Source organism: Pseudorca crassidens, chromosome 2, assembly GCF_039906515.1.
Source record: "Pseudorca crassidens isolate mPseCra1 chromosome 2, mPseCra1.hap1, whole genome shotgun sequence".
NCBI lineage: Eukaryota > Metazoa > Chordata > Mammalia > Artiodactyla > Delphinidae > Pseudorca > Pseudorca crassidens.
In genome coordinates this window covers 32,273,188-32,290,002 of record NC_090297.1, presented here as the reverse complement: position 1 = coordinate 32,290,002, position 16,815 = coordinate 32,273,188, and the positions used below count along the sequence as shown (strand labels likewise).

Sequence of the window (16,815 nt, the reverse complement as noted above, 5' to 3'; positions counted from 1 at the left end):
GCCCAGCCCCTCCCGCGCCAGGCCCAGGAGAGGGGAGCGCGGTCATGTGATTGAGTCAAGATGGCGTCGTCCAGTTCGTTGTGGCTCTTGGCTCTCGCTTTCCTGCCGGGGTCCTGCGCTTCCCTGGCGCTGGGGCATCTTGACCCGCTGGCCCCGCTGCCTCTGGTGATCTGGCATGGGATGGGTAAGTGAAGGAGGGAGTGAGAAGAGAGTCAAAAGGTTTTGGCGACTCCTTCCCTCTCCAAACCTGTGTTCGCTTCTGCAAAGTGCAAGTGTGGAGGGCGAGGACCGTGGTCACACAGCACCCGGCAGTCCCCACGGTTTAGGATTTGGGGGTTACTCTGCATGGGAAAGGGAGATGCGGAAGGAGCTGTCTTTTGGTGAGCGCTCACAGAGCGGTGTGCACTGCGGTAGGGTTTTACGTGGTGTCCTGGTTTAATCCCCATGGCAGCGGCGTCCGGGTGCAGCATCAGACGCTTGCTAGGGGAAGGCTGGGCTGTGGCTGCATGACCGGGGCATCCATCCTTTTGTTCATTCACACATTGAAGAGATTTGTTAGGCACCAGTAGTTCATTTGACACATAGTTATTGAATACCTACTGGATGCTGAGGATACAGCAGTGAACGAAATAGACTAAATTCTTTGCTCTTTTAGAACTTTCCAGTGGGAGAGACAGACTATAATATAATATAATAATATAATGTAATATAATATGTTAAATGGTGATATGCGCAATGGAGAAAAATAAAGCAGAGAGGGGGATAGAGACTGCAAGTGGGGGCTTGCAGTTTTATAGAGCAAGGTCAGGAAAGGATTCACTGAGAAAGTGACACCTGAACAAAGACCTGAAGTCGATGAGGGAAGATGCTGTGTGAATATCTGGTGGAAGAAACAGCAGATGCAAAGGCCATGAGGCAGAAGTATGTCAGGTATGGTGGTATGTTCAAGGAACAGCATTCAGGTCATTGTAGCTGGAAGAAAATAGGTGTTTAGTTCAGAGATGGGAGGGGGATGGGGGTGGCCTGCTGATGTTGTTGGGCCTACTAAGGCTACTGTAGGAACTTTGGCTAGAATGAGATGGGAAGTTCTCGTGGGTTTTGAGCAGATGAGTGACATGGTCTGATTTGCACTTTAAAAGCACTCTAGTTGCTATATTGAGAATAGATTGTAGGGGGTCGTGGATCTTTGCAAGGAGAAAAGTTAGGAAGCTTTTGCAGTAATCTAAACAAGAGGTGATGGTAACTTGAAACAGTTTAGTAATAGAGGAGATGTTGAGAAGTGGTCAAAGTTTGGATATAGTTTGAAGATGGAACCAACGGGATTTGATAACAGGTTAGATGTGGGATGAGAAAGGAGTCAAGGATGATTCCATGGGTTTTGGCCTGGACAGTGAGAAGGATGACGTTGTCATTTTACCAAAATGGGGAAGCCTGTAGGGTGAGCAAATTTGGGATGAAAACCAAGAGTCTGCTTTTGGACTTACTAAATTTGAGTTGTTTGTTACAAATCCAGGAGATGTAGAGGCATTTGGAGTGTGGAGTCCAAGACATACAGGCTGGAGATTAAAGTTGGGAGCCTTTGGCATATGGCTGGCATTTAAAGCCATGGAACTGGGCGAGATCACCTAGGGAGTGAGTGTACACAGAGGAGGGAAGAGGTCTAAAGACCGAGACCTGAAGCAGTCAGGTCTGGAGGTTGAGGAGATGGGGAGGAATTAGCAAAGGAGACAGTGATGGAACGACTAGGGAGGCGGTAGAGTCAGGAGAGGGCAGAGTCCTGGAAGCCACGTGAAAATGTTTCAAGAGGAAGGGAGTAAAAAACTGTGAGATGTTGATGACAGGTCCAATAAGATGAGGGCTGAGAATTGGTTATTGGATTTAGGAATAGGAAGATCACTAATGACCTTGACAAAAGCACTTGTAGGGGAGTGGTGAGAGTGAGAGCCTTTTTGAAATGGCTTTAAGGAAAATGTTCAGAGTGGAATTAGAGTCAGTAAATAGAGACAGTTCTTTCAAGGCTCTGTGCCAGGGCCTGGGGCTACTACAGTGGAGTTAAAGGAGAACAGGGGAGCTCCGTGCCCTCCCAGAGCACAGTCACTCCGTATGGGAGGCAGTTAAGTAACCCACAATTATAGTTTAGTGCAAGAAATCAAAGATGCTTGAGGCCTTTTCCTTCTTTAAAAACAAATTCTTAAGCTTATTCTCAGGTTGAAAATGGGATGATTAAATTCAAAATGGAAAATGATCTCAGCCCAGTTCTCCCACTCAGCGGCCACTTTGCTTCCTATTCTTAGTTCTGGTTCCTTGAAACAGGAAAAAAAAAAAAAGCAAAATGTAAGTTCAAGGCCAGCACTTACATGAACGCAAGAGTTAGCACCTCCTTAAATTTTGTGTCCTAGGCGCTTTACTTGTCTTACTGTAGTCCTGGCCCTAAAGAGAAATCAGATTCCAAAGTGTTTTTGAGTCTATTAACCCCAAATGTTCTAGATGATAAGGGAATCTGCACCCCTGCTTATTTTCAGTTGTGAATTTGGTGTCCCCATTATATTGTGTGGGCTTTTGAAGTTTGTTATTACCTGATGAACATGAGCTGAACTCTCTTTTTGTTGTTGCTGAGGTGAAATTCATATAACATACAATTAACCATGTCAAAGTATACAATTCAGTGACATTTAGTGTATTCACGTTGTGCAATCACCACTTCTCTCTAGTTTCAAAACTTTTTCATCAAAAAAAATTAATGAAAAAGAAAAATAAATAAATCAACTCATTTCCTGGAAAAAAAAAACAAAAAACTTTTTCATCACCCCAGAAAATACCTGTACCCATTAAGGAATCACTCTTCATCCCCCACTTCCCATCATCCCCAGGAAATGTTCAGTCTGCTTTCTGTTTCAATGGATTTGCCTACTCTGGATGTATCATATAAAAGGAATTATACGATATGTTACCTTTTGTCTCTGGCTTATTTCACTTATAATAATGTTTTCGAGGTTCATCCACATTGTAGCATGTGTCAATACTTTGTTCCTTTTTATGGTGGAATAATATTTTATTGTATATATGTACCACAATTGTTTATCCAGTCATCCATTGATGGACATTTGGGTGTTTTCCACCTTTTAGCTATTACAAATAATGCTGCTTTAGTCTTCTACAAATCTCTGTAGGGACATAACGTTTTCACATCTCTTGGGTATGTATCCAGAAGTGAAACTGATGTGTCATATGGTCATTGTATGTTTAAATTTTTGAGGAACCATCAAATTGTTTTCATGGTGGCTGCACCATATTACATTTCCACCAGCAATGTAAAGGGTTCCTATTTCTCCCTATCTTTGTCAACACGTGTTATTTTCCATTTTTAAATGAATTAATTTAAAAAAAAATTAAAGCCATCCTACTAGTTGTGCAGTGGTATCTCATTGTGATTTTGATTTGCATTTCCTTAATGACCACTGATGTTGAACATATTTTCATGTGCTTGTTGGCCATTTGTGTGTCTTCTTTGGAGAGATGTCTGTTCATGTCCTTTTCCCATTTTAATTAGATTGTCTTCTTGTTGTGGAGTTGTAGAGTTCTTTGTATATTCCACGTATTAAACCCTTATCAAGTATATGTTTTGCAAGTATTTTCTCCCATTCTGTATGTTGTCTTTTCACATTTTCATTAATGCCTTTAAAGCACAGAAGTTTTTTTAAAAAAATAATGTTTTTTTTACTCAGGAGTTTCCACGATTGCCTTTGTTTTCTAGGAGACAGCTGTTGTAATCCCTTAAGCATGGGCGCTGTTAAGAAAATGGTCGAGAAGAAAATACCTGGAATTTACGTCTTGTCTTTAGAGATTGGGAAGACCCTGGTAGAGGTGAGGCCCCTCACGGCTCTGTTCCTTTGAAGGTTTGCTGACTGATTTCATAGAATATACGATTAACATGCTTAACCTTGTATTTTTAGCAGCAGATCATACAGTGATACTTTAGTTCTTGAGTGGCTTCTGTGAGGGTACCAACCTAAACAAGTTTGCTCTTAGAGAAGGTGCCAGTGATAGTTTTCAGCCCCATCCTTTCACTTCTCGTGGCTCTTCTTTTAGGATGTGGAGAACAGCTTCTTTTTGAATGTCAACTCCCAAGTAACAACGGTGTGTCAGATTCTTGCTAAGGATCCTAAATTGCAGCAAGGCTACAATGCTATGGGATTCTCCCAGGGAGGCCAATTTCTGTAAGTCCCTTTTTGTTATATCACTTACATGGAACTGATTTTTTTTCCCTTTGATTCAGATAGATCTACCCATTCAGTTCTTTTGGAATCTTCACCTATTTTGGAAGGGAAACTCTTCTAAAATATCCCCATGGAAGAAGTTCTATGGAGCTTAACTTATTTTCTGTGAAGGAATAAAGATTTGTTTGGTTGTATCAGAGGAAAGTCCTGAAACTTTGTGGCTTTGGGAAGCCACAGAGGATTAAGTAGCTTAATCTGGAAAGCTAATTGTTTTTGTCTTTGTTTTTTTTTAAAGGAGAAAAGCTGTGGTTTTCTTTTTTTTTTTTTTTTGAAGATGTTGGGCGTAGGAGTTTATTAATTAATTACTTTATTTTTGCTGTGTTGGGTCTTCGTTTCTGTGCGAGGGCTTTCTCTAGTTGTGGCAAGCGGGGGCCACTCTTCGTCGCGGTGCGCGGGCCTCTCACTATCGTGGCCTCTCTTGTTGCGGAGCACAGGCTCCAGACATGCAGGCTCAGTAGTTGTGGCTCACGGGCCTAGTTGCTCCACGGCATGTGGGATCCTCCCAGACCAGGGCTCGAACCCGTGTCCCCTGCATTAGCAGGCAGATTCTCAACCACTGCGCCACCAGGGAAGCCCTGGGAAGTTAATTGTTGATGATACATTTCCATCTGACAGTTGGAACTGATAATCCTTTTTTTTCTCCAGGAGGGCAGTGGCTCAGAGATGCCCATCACCTCCTATGATCAATCTCATATCAGTTGGGGGACAACATCAAGGTAACTTTGTCCCCTTTGCCTAAAAAATTCTAGCAGCTCTATTTGTACAAGAAGTCAGCCATCCTTGCAAAAATCCTGTTTTTCTAATTTATAGTAAATTAGCCAGGAGAGGTGATGAAATAGGATTCCAGAGGCCTGGAACACAGGTGAATCATTAGGTTACCACCTACTTCTCTCTAATTTAATTGACATGATTTCATGGAGGTGAGGTGGTTGCAGCCATGTAACAGGTGGTGGTTTAGGAGTTAGGAAAGTCCAACAACCTTTCCTTTTTTTTTCTTTAAAAAATTTATTTATTTGTTTGTTTGTTTGTTTTTGGCTGCATTGGGTCTTCGTTGCTGTGTGGGCTTTTTTCTAGTTGCGGCGAGCAGTGCTACTCTTTGTTGCAGTGCGCAGGCTCCTCATTGTGGTGGCTTCTCTTGTTGCGGAGCACGGGCTCTAGGCGCGTGGGCTTCAGTAGTTGCGGCATGCTGTCTCAGTAGTTGTGGCGTGTGGGCTCAGTAGTTGTGGCTCGCAGGCTGTAGAGCGCAGGCTCAGTAGTTGTGGCGCACGGGCTTAGTTGCTCCACGGCATGTGGGGTCCTCCTGGACCAGGACTCGAACCCGTGTCCCCTGCGCTGGCAGGCGGATTCTTAACCACCGTGCCTCCAGGGAAGTCCCCCAACAACCTTTCCTGTTTTCTGACATGGGTGATGTCCTACTGAATTTAGACTTAGGCAAAGAATAGTGTCTAGGCTTTTTGTTAATTTTATAATTAACAGTAGAGATTAAATCTTTCAAAAAACAACAGGTTTGCTATTTAGACAGAATTATTTACTTTTGGGGGAAGATGTGTCTTTGGGATAGAACGTTATCTCTCTTCTGATGGATATAGCTGTTAGCTGGTAGGGTGTAGGAACAGACGGATTCTCCTTATAATCAGGAAACTGGCTTCACCCAATTAACGGTTACTGATGGGCAAGTAATTCGGTATCGTAGGTCTGTTTCACAGACGAGGGAAACTAAAATAAGACCCTGCCCATCTTGTGGGAATTTTTCAGAGGATGAAATGAAATAATAGGTAGGAAGATACTTTTTTAAAGTACACGTATTATTTAAATGCAAGTTGGTAGGAACAGCTTTATCATTCATTCATTGATTCTACAAATAGTTATTAAAAACCTAGAAACAAGACAGACAAGGTTTCTGCCTTCATGGAACTTCCATTCTAGTGCGGGGGGGAGAATAGACATGAAATAGGTAAACAAAATAAATACAGATAATGGTAACTATGATAAAGAAAGAAAAATAGGATAATAGGAAGAATGGTGGCTGTATTGGTGAAAGGTGTGGGCTCTGGAGCCAAACTGCCTGTGTTCATATCCTGGCTCCATCACTTACTGTCTAACCTTGGACAAGGTATCTAACCTCTCTGTTTGAAAGTTTCCTTAAAAAAGGAAAAAAAAAGTTTCCTATCTGTAATATGGTGCAAATGATTCTACTCTACAGGGTGGTTATGAGGATAAAATTAATTATTGCCAATATATGCTTAGAACTGGTATGTCTGGTATCCCCCAAAATGTTATTAATGAGGATGATGAGGATGCAAGTATAATTGGGGGAGGGGAAGGAACTGGGGTCGGGCACTGCTTGAGTTAGGGCACTCAGGTATGACTTCTCTAAACCAAGACCCAAGAGATGAGAATGAGTCCAGCCATTGAAGAGTAAGAGAAATACATACTCCAGAGAGAAGCAGATGCAAAGGTCCTGAGGCAGAAAAGAGTGTGGGAACACCAGGAGGAAGCTGGTTATAGTATTAATTCTCAAAACATTATTTTCTTGAGGAATAAATGAACAAGATCAGGGTCTAGTTCTGGTTTTGTTTCTTGCAATGCCCTGCACATAGTAGGTATTCAGTACATGACTACTGAAGGCATGGATGTTTGTCTTCTACTACTATAGGTGTTTTTGGACTCCCTCGGTGCCCAGGAGAGAGCTCTCACATCTGTGACTTGATCAGAAAAACACTGAATGCTGGAGCTTACAACAAAGCTATACAAGAACGGTATGTATGGTTAGCTGAAAAGGATACAGAACTGTCACTAATGAAAATATCATGCTCACTTTCATGCTAACCGTGATTCTAGGAGTAGTTGCTAGTGATTTTCAAATGAGATATTTATTGTAAATATGTCTGTACTACCTGCTTCATTTTATTGTAAACCTAAAACTGCTCTAATATTAATTTAAAGGAAAGGAAGACATTTTTTTCTATAAAAGAAGACTGTAATTACAACAATTTTTTTTTTTTTTTTTTTACTTTTCGGCCATGCCATGAGGCGTATGGGATCTTAGTTCCCCAACCAGGGATTGAACCCTGGTCCCCAGCAATGGAAGTGCAGAGTCTTAACCACTGGACCACTAGGGAAGTCCCCACAACATTACATTTTCATCTGTAAAAATAAAACCAAAAAAGCCTTTAGAAAGTAGTAGGCTCAAGGAATTGCTGTTAATATTTGGAGGACAGATTCTTTCTGTTGTCAGCAATGAGGGGTTAGCTTCCTATGTCAATGTCCTTAGCTACCTGTGTTTGGGTATTTAAAAATATACAAGATCACTTTCAGAGTGTGTTCTCCTTCAGTTGTTTCCAAACTTAAATTATACATCAGACCCCCTGGGAAATTCATTAAAAATGAATTCTAGGGCTCCATCCCTAGAAATTTGTATTCAGTAGGTCTGGAGTATTCTGGGTGATAACTGAGATTTGGGATTAACTTGTATGGTTTTGGTATCTATCCTATGGGTCTTCCAAGTGTATGATTCTTGTTTGATAGCAGCTTTTCAGTACAACACTTCCTTGAAGGCCTGTCCAAGGGTACAGCCTTGTGAATGACTGGCCTGTAGAAAAGACCTGCAGCTAGCTCTCTTTTCCTTTCCTACCCATTGGCTGACTACACATGTAGCCACAAAGCTGTCTTGGGTCAACAGTGCCACCTGATGGTCAGTGAAGGAAACTAAGAGACTTTATATCTCCACCTCCTACCCACTCAGGCAACTCAAACCACTGCTAAGCTTTACCCCTTCCCTGGTTTGACTAGTCACAGCTTGGTTATTTATGTCCAAATATTCTCTGTTCTCATGGGTATGTATGATCTGTTTAAGCTACATTGTTCTTTATTCTTTACTCTTTATTTTTCTAACTATTGCCCAGATGCCTCAGAAAGAATCCACCCTTTTCTTTCTTTGTGTTTCCTTCTTTGGTGAACCAAACACAATTGGGATTATTATTGACTGTAGAGGAGCAGTCAGCTGGGGGGTGGGGGGACAGTGACACCTGAATACTGATTAAAAGTGGTACATGGATGTGTTTATCTTCACTTCCTTCTTAACCTTTAATAAACTGGTAGCAAAAGAATAAAAAGTGATAAACCCACAAGGGCAAAGAGAACAGGAGAGGAGAGAAGAGATAATAAAAGACGTCAACATTTTTTTTTAAAGACAGAAAGCAAATTAATGAGTGATAACTGTTTTAGTAGAGCAGAAAATTCTGAAACCTTTATGTCTGTGGAGGGATACACTGACAAGAAGGAACCAGCTTCACTTTTTACAGTCCCAGAAAGACTCAGGAATTAGATGCCTAAGATACCTTGGAAGGTAGAGTAAGTGCATGGGACTTTTTGTTGAAAATCTATATAAACAATGATCAAACTCCTTAGTTCCCTGAAATGCACGTCCAAGTGACTGCTCCTCCTCCACCCTGACAAGAGAAGCCAAATTTATTTTCTGGAGCAGTTTGACTAAAGAAGTACCAGGGGAGCTTCCCTGGTGGCGCAGTGGTTGAGAGTCCGCCTGCCGATGCAGGGGACACGGGTTCGTGCCCTGGTCCAGGAAGATCCCACATGCCGCGGAGTGGCTGGGCCCATGAGCCATGGACACTGAGCCTGCACGTCCGGAGCCTGTGCTCCGCAACGGGAGAGGCCACAACAGTGAGAGGCCCGCGTACCACAAAAAAAAAAAAAAAAAAAAGTACCAGGGGAATTCCCTGGCCGTCCAGTGGTTAGGACTCCATGCTTCTACTGCAGGGGGTATGGGTTTGATCCCTGGTCGGAGAACTAAGACCCCGCATGCCGTGTCACATGGCCACAAAACAAAAAAAATTAATTAAAAAAAAAAAAAGTAGTACCAGACTTCGAGATAACAAGCACCTAACAGTGGTAAGACACCATATTGAAAACCCACCCCGTCCCATTCTGCTCCTAGAATGATAGCAGCCAGGCTTATTACCTGCTAGGCAGAAGTTTGACGGATCCCTCTCTGAAAACACTGATTGGTCCCAGAGAAAAGACCTATAGGTTCATGTTTTGGAATCCTTTAAGAAGTTAGGACGTAGTCAAGCCACCAGTAGATAAGCTCTGTTCTTGCGTGAAGAACTTTCAGTCAGCTTCTTTAAATATGAACAGTGAGCCAAGGACCCCCAGTCAGACATCTGGGGAAAGCTTCCAAAATGAAAGACCAAAACAAGCAAAAAGTAACTTGGAAGAAACAGATGGCAATTCAAGGAGCTGAAGAAAACCTTAAGGAAAAAAAAAAAAAAGCCTGTATTATTATCTTCAGAGATAAGAGATCATCCATGATGCTAGAAGAGAATGCAAATAAAACCTATCATCTGCTAGAAGAGAATGCAAGTAAAACCAGTCATCCGAGAGAAAGAGATCCTGGAAGCTAAAAATAAGATAACCAGAACAAAAATGTGTTAGCGGTATGGGAATATAAAGTTGAAGACATTTCTTGGAAATTAGAACAAAATCTCAATGAGGTAGAAAAAAGGGGGGAACGGGTAAAATTAGAGAAGCCGTTCAAGAAATTCAATACCTGCCTGATCGGAGTTTCAAAAAGAGAACAGAGGAAAGAGTGGATTGGAATTATCAAAGAAGTAATATGAGAACACTTCTCAGAACTATGGGACATGAGTTTCTACATCGAAAGGGCTCACCAAGTAGTCAGGGGTGAAAAAAGACCCACATCCAGGTATATTCCCGTGAAGTGTCAGAACACTGGGGGTAAAGGGCAGAGCCCCGTGAGGCCGCACACTGACTCCCTGACAGCAAAACTACTAGCTAGAAGGCAGTGGTGCAGTGCCTTTGGCTTCTGAGAAAAAATGATTTCCAATGTAGAATTCTCTACTGAACCTGGAAGTAGCAATCAAATGTGAAGGGAAAATAAAAGACATGGCCTTCCATATTCTCTCTCTAGGGGGTTGTTGGAGAGGCTCAGCGCTACACTGTCCAGCTGTGTGGCCTTGGATGTCCTTGAGCCTACTTCTCACCTCCAGCACGAGGCTAATAGTGTTTTCCTGCAGGGTTGCTGTGAGGATTAGACCAATGGAGTGTGAAGCTCTCAGTGCAGCGCTCAGCTCGTAGTTAGTAGGCAGGGTTGGGCTGGTACCACTAGTGGTGCTGTGTTGAAAATATTTATTCAACTTTAGCTTTCTCTTTCCTTTATTTATAAGTATTGCAGTGGTTGTGTTGTCTCTAAGTTTTAGTCGCACTTAAAATACTTTGTTCATAATTTAATCAATTACTGAACTATTACTGTTTGCCAGGCCCCATTGTAAGTCTTGCAGATACAGTGGAGAATAAGACAATTAGGGTAACATGCTCTTGTAAATAAGACATTTAGGGTAACATACTCTGTTTACTTGGGGAAAGGGGGTCTCCAAGTAAACAGATGCACTAGATAACAGTGCTAAGCCCGTGGCAGAAAGAAACAGGGGGCAGCAATGGACAGTAATGGAGGAGGTGCCTACTTTGGACAGAACGGTCTTTGAAGAAAAGATATTTAAGCTGGGATCTCAACGACAAGAAGGAGCATAGGAGATGCTAAGAAAAAATGGATCAGGCAGAGGGAACCGAAGGCTCTGGTCCTTTGTCCCTTTGAAGTCTCTTGGTGGCCTGTGCACAGGGGCATGCCCCGGGAGTGCTGACCGAAGTGCAGCTTGGTCACCTTTCTTTCTTTTCCTCCCACAGCCTGGTGCAAGCAGAATACTGGCACGACCCCATAAAGGAGGACATGTACCGCAACCACAGCATCTTCTTGGCAGATATCAATCAGGAGAGAGTAAGCACCCAGCCCAGGCTACCACAGATGTGCATTCATTTTCCTGTTCGGGGCATTATAAACAGATTAGCAGTGACCGTTTATTCAGAATATCCCAGGCAGAATATCCCAGGAAACAAGAAGTTCTGTCTTTTGGGAGGCGGTGCTTATGAGATTCAGTTCCTTTTAGGGAGGCTGAAATTCATGTGGCTTTCTTCCTGTAGGTTCTTCCTCTTTCCCAGTGTTGAAGCAGCAGGGTGAGCTCAGTAGGTGCTGGCTGGCTTACATGGAACTTCAGCTGCTGCCTTACTGAGGGAAGCCTTTCTAGTGGATCCTTTTTGGGTCGTATTTTCTCAGAAGAGTAATTTACTTAGAAGAGAGACTGCAGAGGGGACTGAGTGTGTCCCAAAGATGAGCATGCTTTGGGAGATTCTGGTAAACTAGATGGCTCAATTTATATTGGGCTTATCCGGAGGTTTAAAACAAACAAAAACAGAATTTGAAGGGGGGCGGTGGGAATAGAATAGTATAGCAGAACCACTCCGAGTTTGTAGTTTCTTATTTTGCCTTGGCTTTCTCTGGCTAGAAGCCTTGAACCTATGTGATGGGGGCCTTTGGAGTGCAGTGACGGATTCATGGTGGCACCAGTATGCCATGGTTGGTGGGAGCACTGTCAGTCAGATAGGATGGTAAGAAAAGGCTGTACCTGGTATATTCTGGGAAGGAAGCTAGAAAAGCAGCCCATACCGTGGAGAAGAAACATGGTGGCCCAGGGTCAGGGAGACCAGAGTACTGAAAGGTTTTAATTCCCCACCTATAACCTGATGGTAGTGTCCCTGAGGTACTTACTGTTCGCCTTTTCTCCAGGGTGTCAATGAGTCCTACAAGAAAAACCTGATGGCCCTGAAGAAGTTTGTGATGGTGAAATTCCTCAACGATTCCATTGTGGACCCCGTGGATTCTGAGGTGAGATGCTGCTTAGGCCACAACATGCCAGGAGACCATCAGAATAAATGGCATTAAAACACAGCTGCATGACTTCCCTGGTGGTCCAGTGGTTAAGAATCCGCCTTCCAATGCAAGGGACGCAGGTTTGATCCCTGGTTGGGGAACTAAGATCCCACATGCCGCAGGGAAACTAAACCTGTGCACCGCAACTAGAGAGAAGCCTGCACACCGCAACTACTGATCCCATGTGCCCTGGAGCCCACGTGCCACAACTAGAGAAACCTGCACACCGCAACTAGAGAGAAGCCCGCAATGAAGAGCCCATGCGCCGCAACAAAGACCGAGTGCGGCGAAACTAAAAAAAGACAAGAAACAAACGAATAAAAGCCCACAGCTGCCTGCTGGGTAAAACTGTCCCTTTCACCCACCTTTGTGTAGAGCAGGGGTTCTGAGGTCTACAAATGGGACACTGAGGGTTGTAGCCCCCCAACCGCCCCAAATTGTGTGCAAACTTAGTTGACCCTTGAAAAACGTGGGGGTTAGGACGCTGACCCTTCACACAGGCAAAAATCTACATATGACTTATAGTCGGCCCTCAGCATCCACAGTATTGGAAAAAAATCCACGTATAAGTGGACCGGAGCAGTTCAAACCCGTGTTGTTCAAGGGTCAACTGTAGTTGCACCCTCTGAGGAAGGGTCTATAATTTTTACCAGATTTTCAGAGATCCGTGATCCAAAAAACGTTCAGAACTACGAGTCCAAAGTCTATAAATTCCTGAGGTTCACATTCAAGGTCTGCCTTGACCTGTCTTCAACCTGTCTTTCCAACTTAATCTTAACTTCATGACCACTTCATATCCTCTCTCATCAAGCCATACTGTATTACTTGAAATGCCCCGGGCCTGGCATGTGCTTTTTCTTTTGTGTGTCTGTGTTCCTTGTTCATGCTTTTCAGTCTCTAAAACGCCCTTCTGTGGGCTTCTCCGCCTGACAAGCTTCTATTCAGCTGTCAAGGCCAATCTCAAATGTCACTTCCTCCATCCAGGATGCCACCCCTCTTCCAAGCAGAATTTGCTACCACCCACCTGCTTTTTTTTCGGTCGTGCCGCACAGCACGCGTGATCTTAGTTCTCAGACTAGGGATCGAACCCACGGCCCCTGCAGTGGAAGCGCAGAGTGCTAACCACTGCGCCGCCAGGGAATTGCCTTTGCTCCCTCTTTTAAAGAATCATCAGCCTCTGTTCTATCAGCATTCATCACATTGTGTCAGAGCACCAGGGACTAGCAAACTACACCTGTGGGCCAAATCCAGCCTGCCACATGCATTTGTATGGCCCACAAACTAAAAATGGTTTTTATTATTTGTAAATGGTAGAAAAAAGTCAAAAGAATATTTGATGATGTGAAAATTACATGAAATTCAAATGTCAATGTCTATAAATAAGGTTTCATTAGAATGCAGCCATATTCATTTCAGAAATATTGCCTGTGGCAGTTTTTGCATTACAATGGCAGCATTGAGTAGCTGTAACCACGTGGCCCTTAAATCTAAAATATTTTGTATTTGGTCTTTATGGAAGTTTGCTGACCCCCATGCTAACAGTTAGTTGTTTCTGTGCATTGGACTAGAGCTTCTTGAAAACAGGGACTGTATACATATTCATCTTTGAATATTTAGACTTCAGCACAAGGATTTTCACAGAGTAGGTGCTCAATAATTGTAGGAAGCAGCAATTCTGGGGAGTTGGAAAGCTCTTTGGAATGATTAACTCATACCTCAGGACCCACCCTTAAGAAGAGATGACTCAGGACACGCTGTTTTCCCTCCTTGCTGCAGTGTTAGGGTGTTCAGTTTGTTGGTAGTCTTAGCTACTAGCCAGTCTTAAACCAGTTTGGCAGTATATGCGCCACGTGTCTGATCTGACCTCATTTCTTCCTTCTCTCCTGCAGTGGTTTGGATTTTACAGAAGTGGCCAAGCCAAGGAAACCATTCCCTTACAGGAGAGCACCCTGTACACGCAGGTAACGGGAAGAGAGGCGCAGTCCTTTTCAGCTCCTGCTTCCGGAAGCTGCTAGGTGCTTTGGTGACACACCTTGTCTTGTACACCCCAGCACAGCAGGTGCTCAAGAAGCGTCTGACTCGTGTCTGATGTGGACGAGGCTTGTTAGGCTGTTGATTGTTGCACTAGCTTATGAGGCATTGGTTTACCGAAGCCTACATCCTGAAGGTTGAAGGACCTGTACGTCATATGTTTTCAGGCATGTACAAGGGACACATCATCTCTGACTCCTTCCTTCTGATAATAAGGTTTAGAACCAGCTTCCTTTGCTGAGGTGTAGTCCACTACAAAGCCCCCACGCGTGACAGAAACATAGAGGGCTGTTACTTTAAAACAACAGATGCGCAAGTCCTGTTTTTAAATCAGGCACTGACACGGGGAGCTCCTCCTGCAGGAGACTGAGGAACAGAGCTGTGAATTTTGTTCAGCAGTAGATCCTGTTTCTCAAGCACAGGTGGCAGCATTTCACCACCTCCAGTTCTGAGCCCTTCCGTACCCTTAAGGCTTTTATCTTGGGAGATACTCTCCCCGAAATGCAGAAGTGTTACATCTGAACCACTTGCCTTCTGTCTATTCAAATTCCTCCAAGTAATTTAAGAGGCCAATTGTCATCTCTTGGCTTTTCTCCTGCATCTGGTGCCCCATCTTGGGTGAGGTAAAAGGACAGGGAAGCTAGGATCTGTTAAGAGTTTTGGATATTACAACTAAGAACTTGTCAGGAACTCAAACTGATGGTAGCTACAGCAGAAGCAACATGCTGGCAGGCACCATCATAACTGCTCCTCTTCCCATCCATACTTGTTTGTCAGCACCCCAGCTGTGGGTCATGACATGTTCAGCTGCAGGATATGAAAGTGTCTGAGTTTTGTCATCTAAGGGTTGGATCTGTTGTAAGTTATCTAGCTAATGTTCTCTTGTCTTTAGCTCAGTCCCACTTAACTTGACATTTTGAGGCAGTTTTGTCCATGGCTTGCCCACTCATAGGTGGTCCTCCAGAAGCTTTGGGAAACATTTCAGAAAGCAGAATATAAAACTGTATAGAATAACCTCAATTGCACATACATTTTTAATGCATAGGAAAAAAACTGGAGGCAAGTATCCTTTTTGGCATTTTCAACAATACATCTAAATTTTAATACTCAAGAGAAAGGACTGCATTTTGAGAATATATCTCAAGTTAACTTTCTTTATGATTTCACTATGAAGCTTTTCATTAAGCCTCTTGATTAATTATGGCCTTTCTCTCTGCAGGACCGCCTGGGGCTAAAGGCAATGGACAACGCAGGACAGCTGGTGTTCCTGGCTCTCGAAGGGGACCATCTTCAACTGTCTGAAGCATGGTTTTATGCCCACATCATACCCTTCCTTGAGTGAAACCCTTGTAGTTTGCACCAGAGCTCAGGGAACCCCTCACACTTCCAAACCAGTTCCCTCCATGCCCAAGCCTGAGCTCAGATCCAGCTAGAAACTAATCCTTCTCTTGTCACCGTCTAACATGCCCTGCTTGGAAAGATCCAAGATAGGAATCTTATCCTTTGCCTCATCCTATTAGCATATGGTGTTGAATGCAAGTTTAATTAGCTAATAACCACGGAGATTATTTTACAACCCTTTGATGTGGTCAGAGTGTTTTAGGAATCAGGAGTTTGCTGCAGGTCAGTGGCAGAACTGTGCCCAGGCCCGGAAGAGACTAAACAAACTAAACCAATGAGATAGAGTCTAAGGCAGATGCCTTTCTCAGGAAAATCTACCCACATCTCAAGCCAAGGGGCCAGTACCCAGACCTAAGGTATTCACATAAATGCTTTCTCAGTTGTGCTGGTGGGGATTTGACCAGTGCTTGGAGAAGTATTGCTTGGATGATGTGTCCACATAATTTCTTGAGGCTGTCCTCCTCTTTGTGTTGCTTTCTGTGGTGTCTTAGCTATTATTAGACAAATTCGGGCAGCCCACCATCTTGCCTTGGTAGCACTTTTTTTTGTCTCCTAAGGTAGTGATGAATTTGTTGCTCTGTCACAAAAGGAGGGAACTAGCACCCAATTAGATTGCTTAAGGGAGGAAGTGTACATATTGCTTAACTTAGATGGGGCGGGGGAGGTTTAAAGAAAAATAGGAGGAGGTAGTTAGTTCTTTCCATTCCATCCTTGATGAACCTGCCCTTTCTAAATATGACTAGTGGTGTGGATTCTAGAGTCCCTCTATTGCTGGCATTAGCAAAGAATGGGAGGAAAAATGCGAAGAGATCAGGCTTTCTAACTTCCATCTCAAAAATTTGAGATTACCGCACACTTCAAACTGCTTCTGATGTGTTCTGTGAAAAAAAGAGTGCTCAAAAAGCTTAGGGAGTATTCCATATCCCTTTTCTCCTCTTGAAGATCAACCCACCTTAGAATATTAAGGACTCTGAAAATTCCTGTTACAGTAAAGAAAACTAACCTTAATCTACCGTTTCCCACGCTATTTGAGCATGGACGTCTTAACCTCCAATCCCTTATCCCATGAAAACCTAGCAACACTTTTTGGAAGATTGTTCTGCAGAATGCCAGTTTGCGGAAATGGGTAGCTATACTTGAGGGAAGCACTTTGTTAGTGCTGCAAAGTTTATCCTCTGTGATTTTTCTTTCACCTCTCTCAAGACTTTTCAACTAAGAGGATGAAAGGCAAGAAGTGGGGACGTGTGAAAATAATTTTATGAAGTTGTTTAAAATAAAGAGTAGTTTCTTATCCTTGGTGTCATT

General features: G+C 43.3%; 1 protein-coding gene across 1 annotated transcript; it reads left to right on the top strand.

Moving 5' to 3' along the window:
* The first annotated feature begins 25 nt into the window (after positions 1-25).
* Positions 26-16,801, top strand: PPT1 (palmitoyl-protein thioesterase 1). Its single transcript, XM_067725651.1, has 9 exons — positions 26-184; positions 3,755-3,864; positions 4,090-4,217; positions 4,923-4,993; positions 6,934-7,036; positions 10,998-11,088; positions 11,935-12,033; positions 13,968-14,039; positions 15,329-16,801. The coding sequence occupies exons 1-9, from the start codon at positions 61-63 to the stop codon at positions 15,449-15,451; spliced, it is 921 nt and encodes a 306-aa protein (XP_067581752.1). The 5' UTR covers positions 26-60; the 3' UTR covers positions 15,452-16,801.
* The last annotated feature ends 14 nt before the right edge of the window (positions 16,802-16,815 follow it).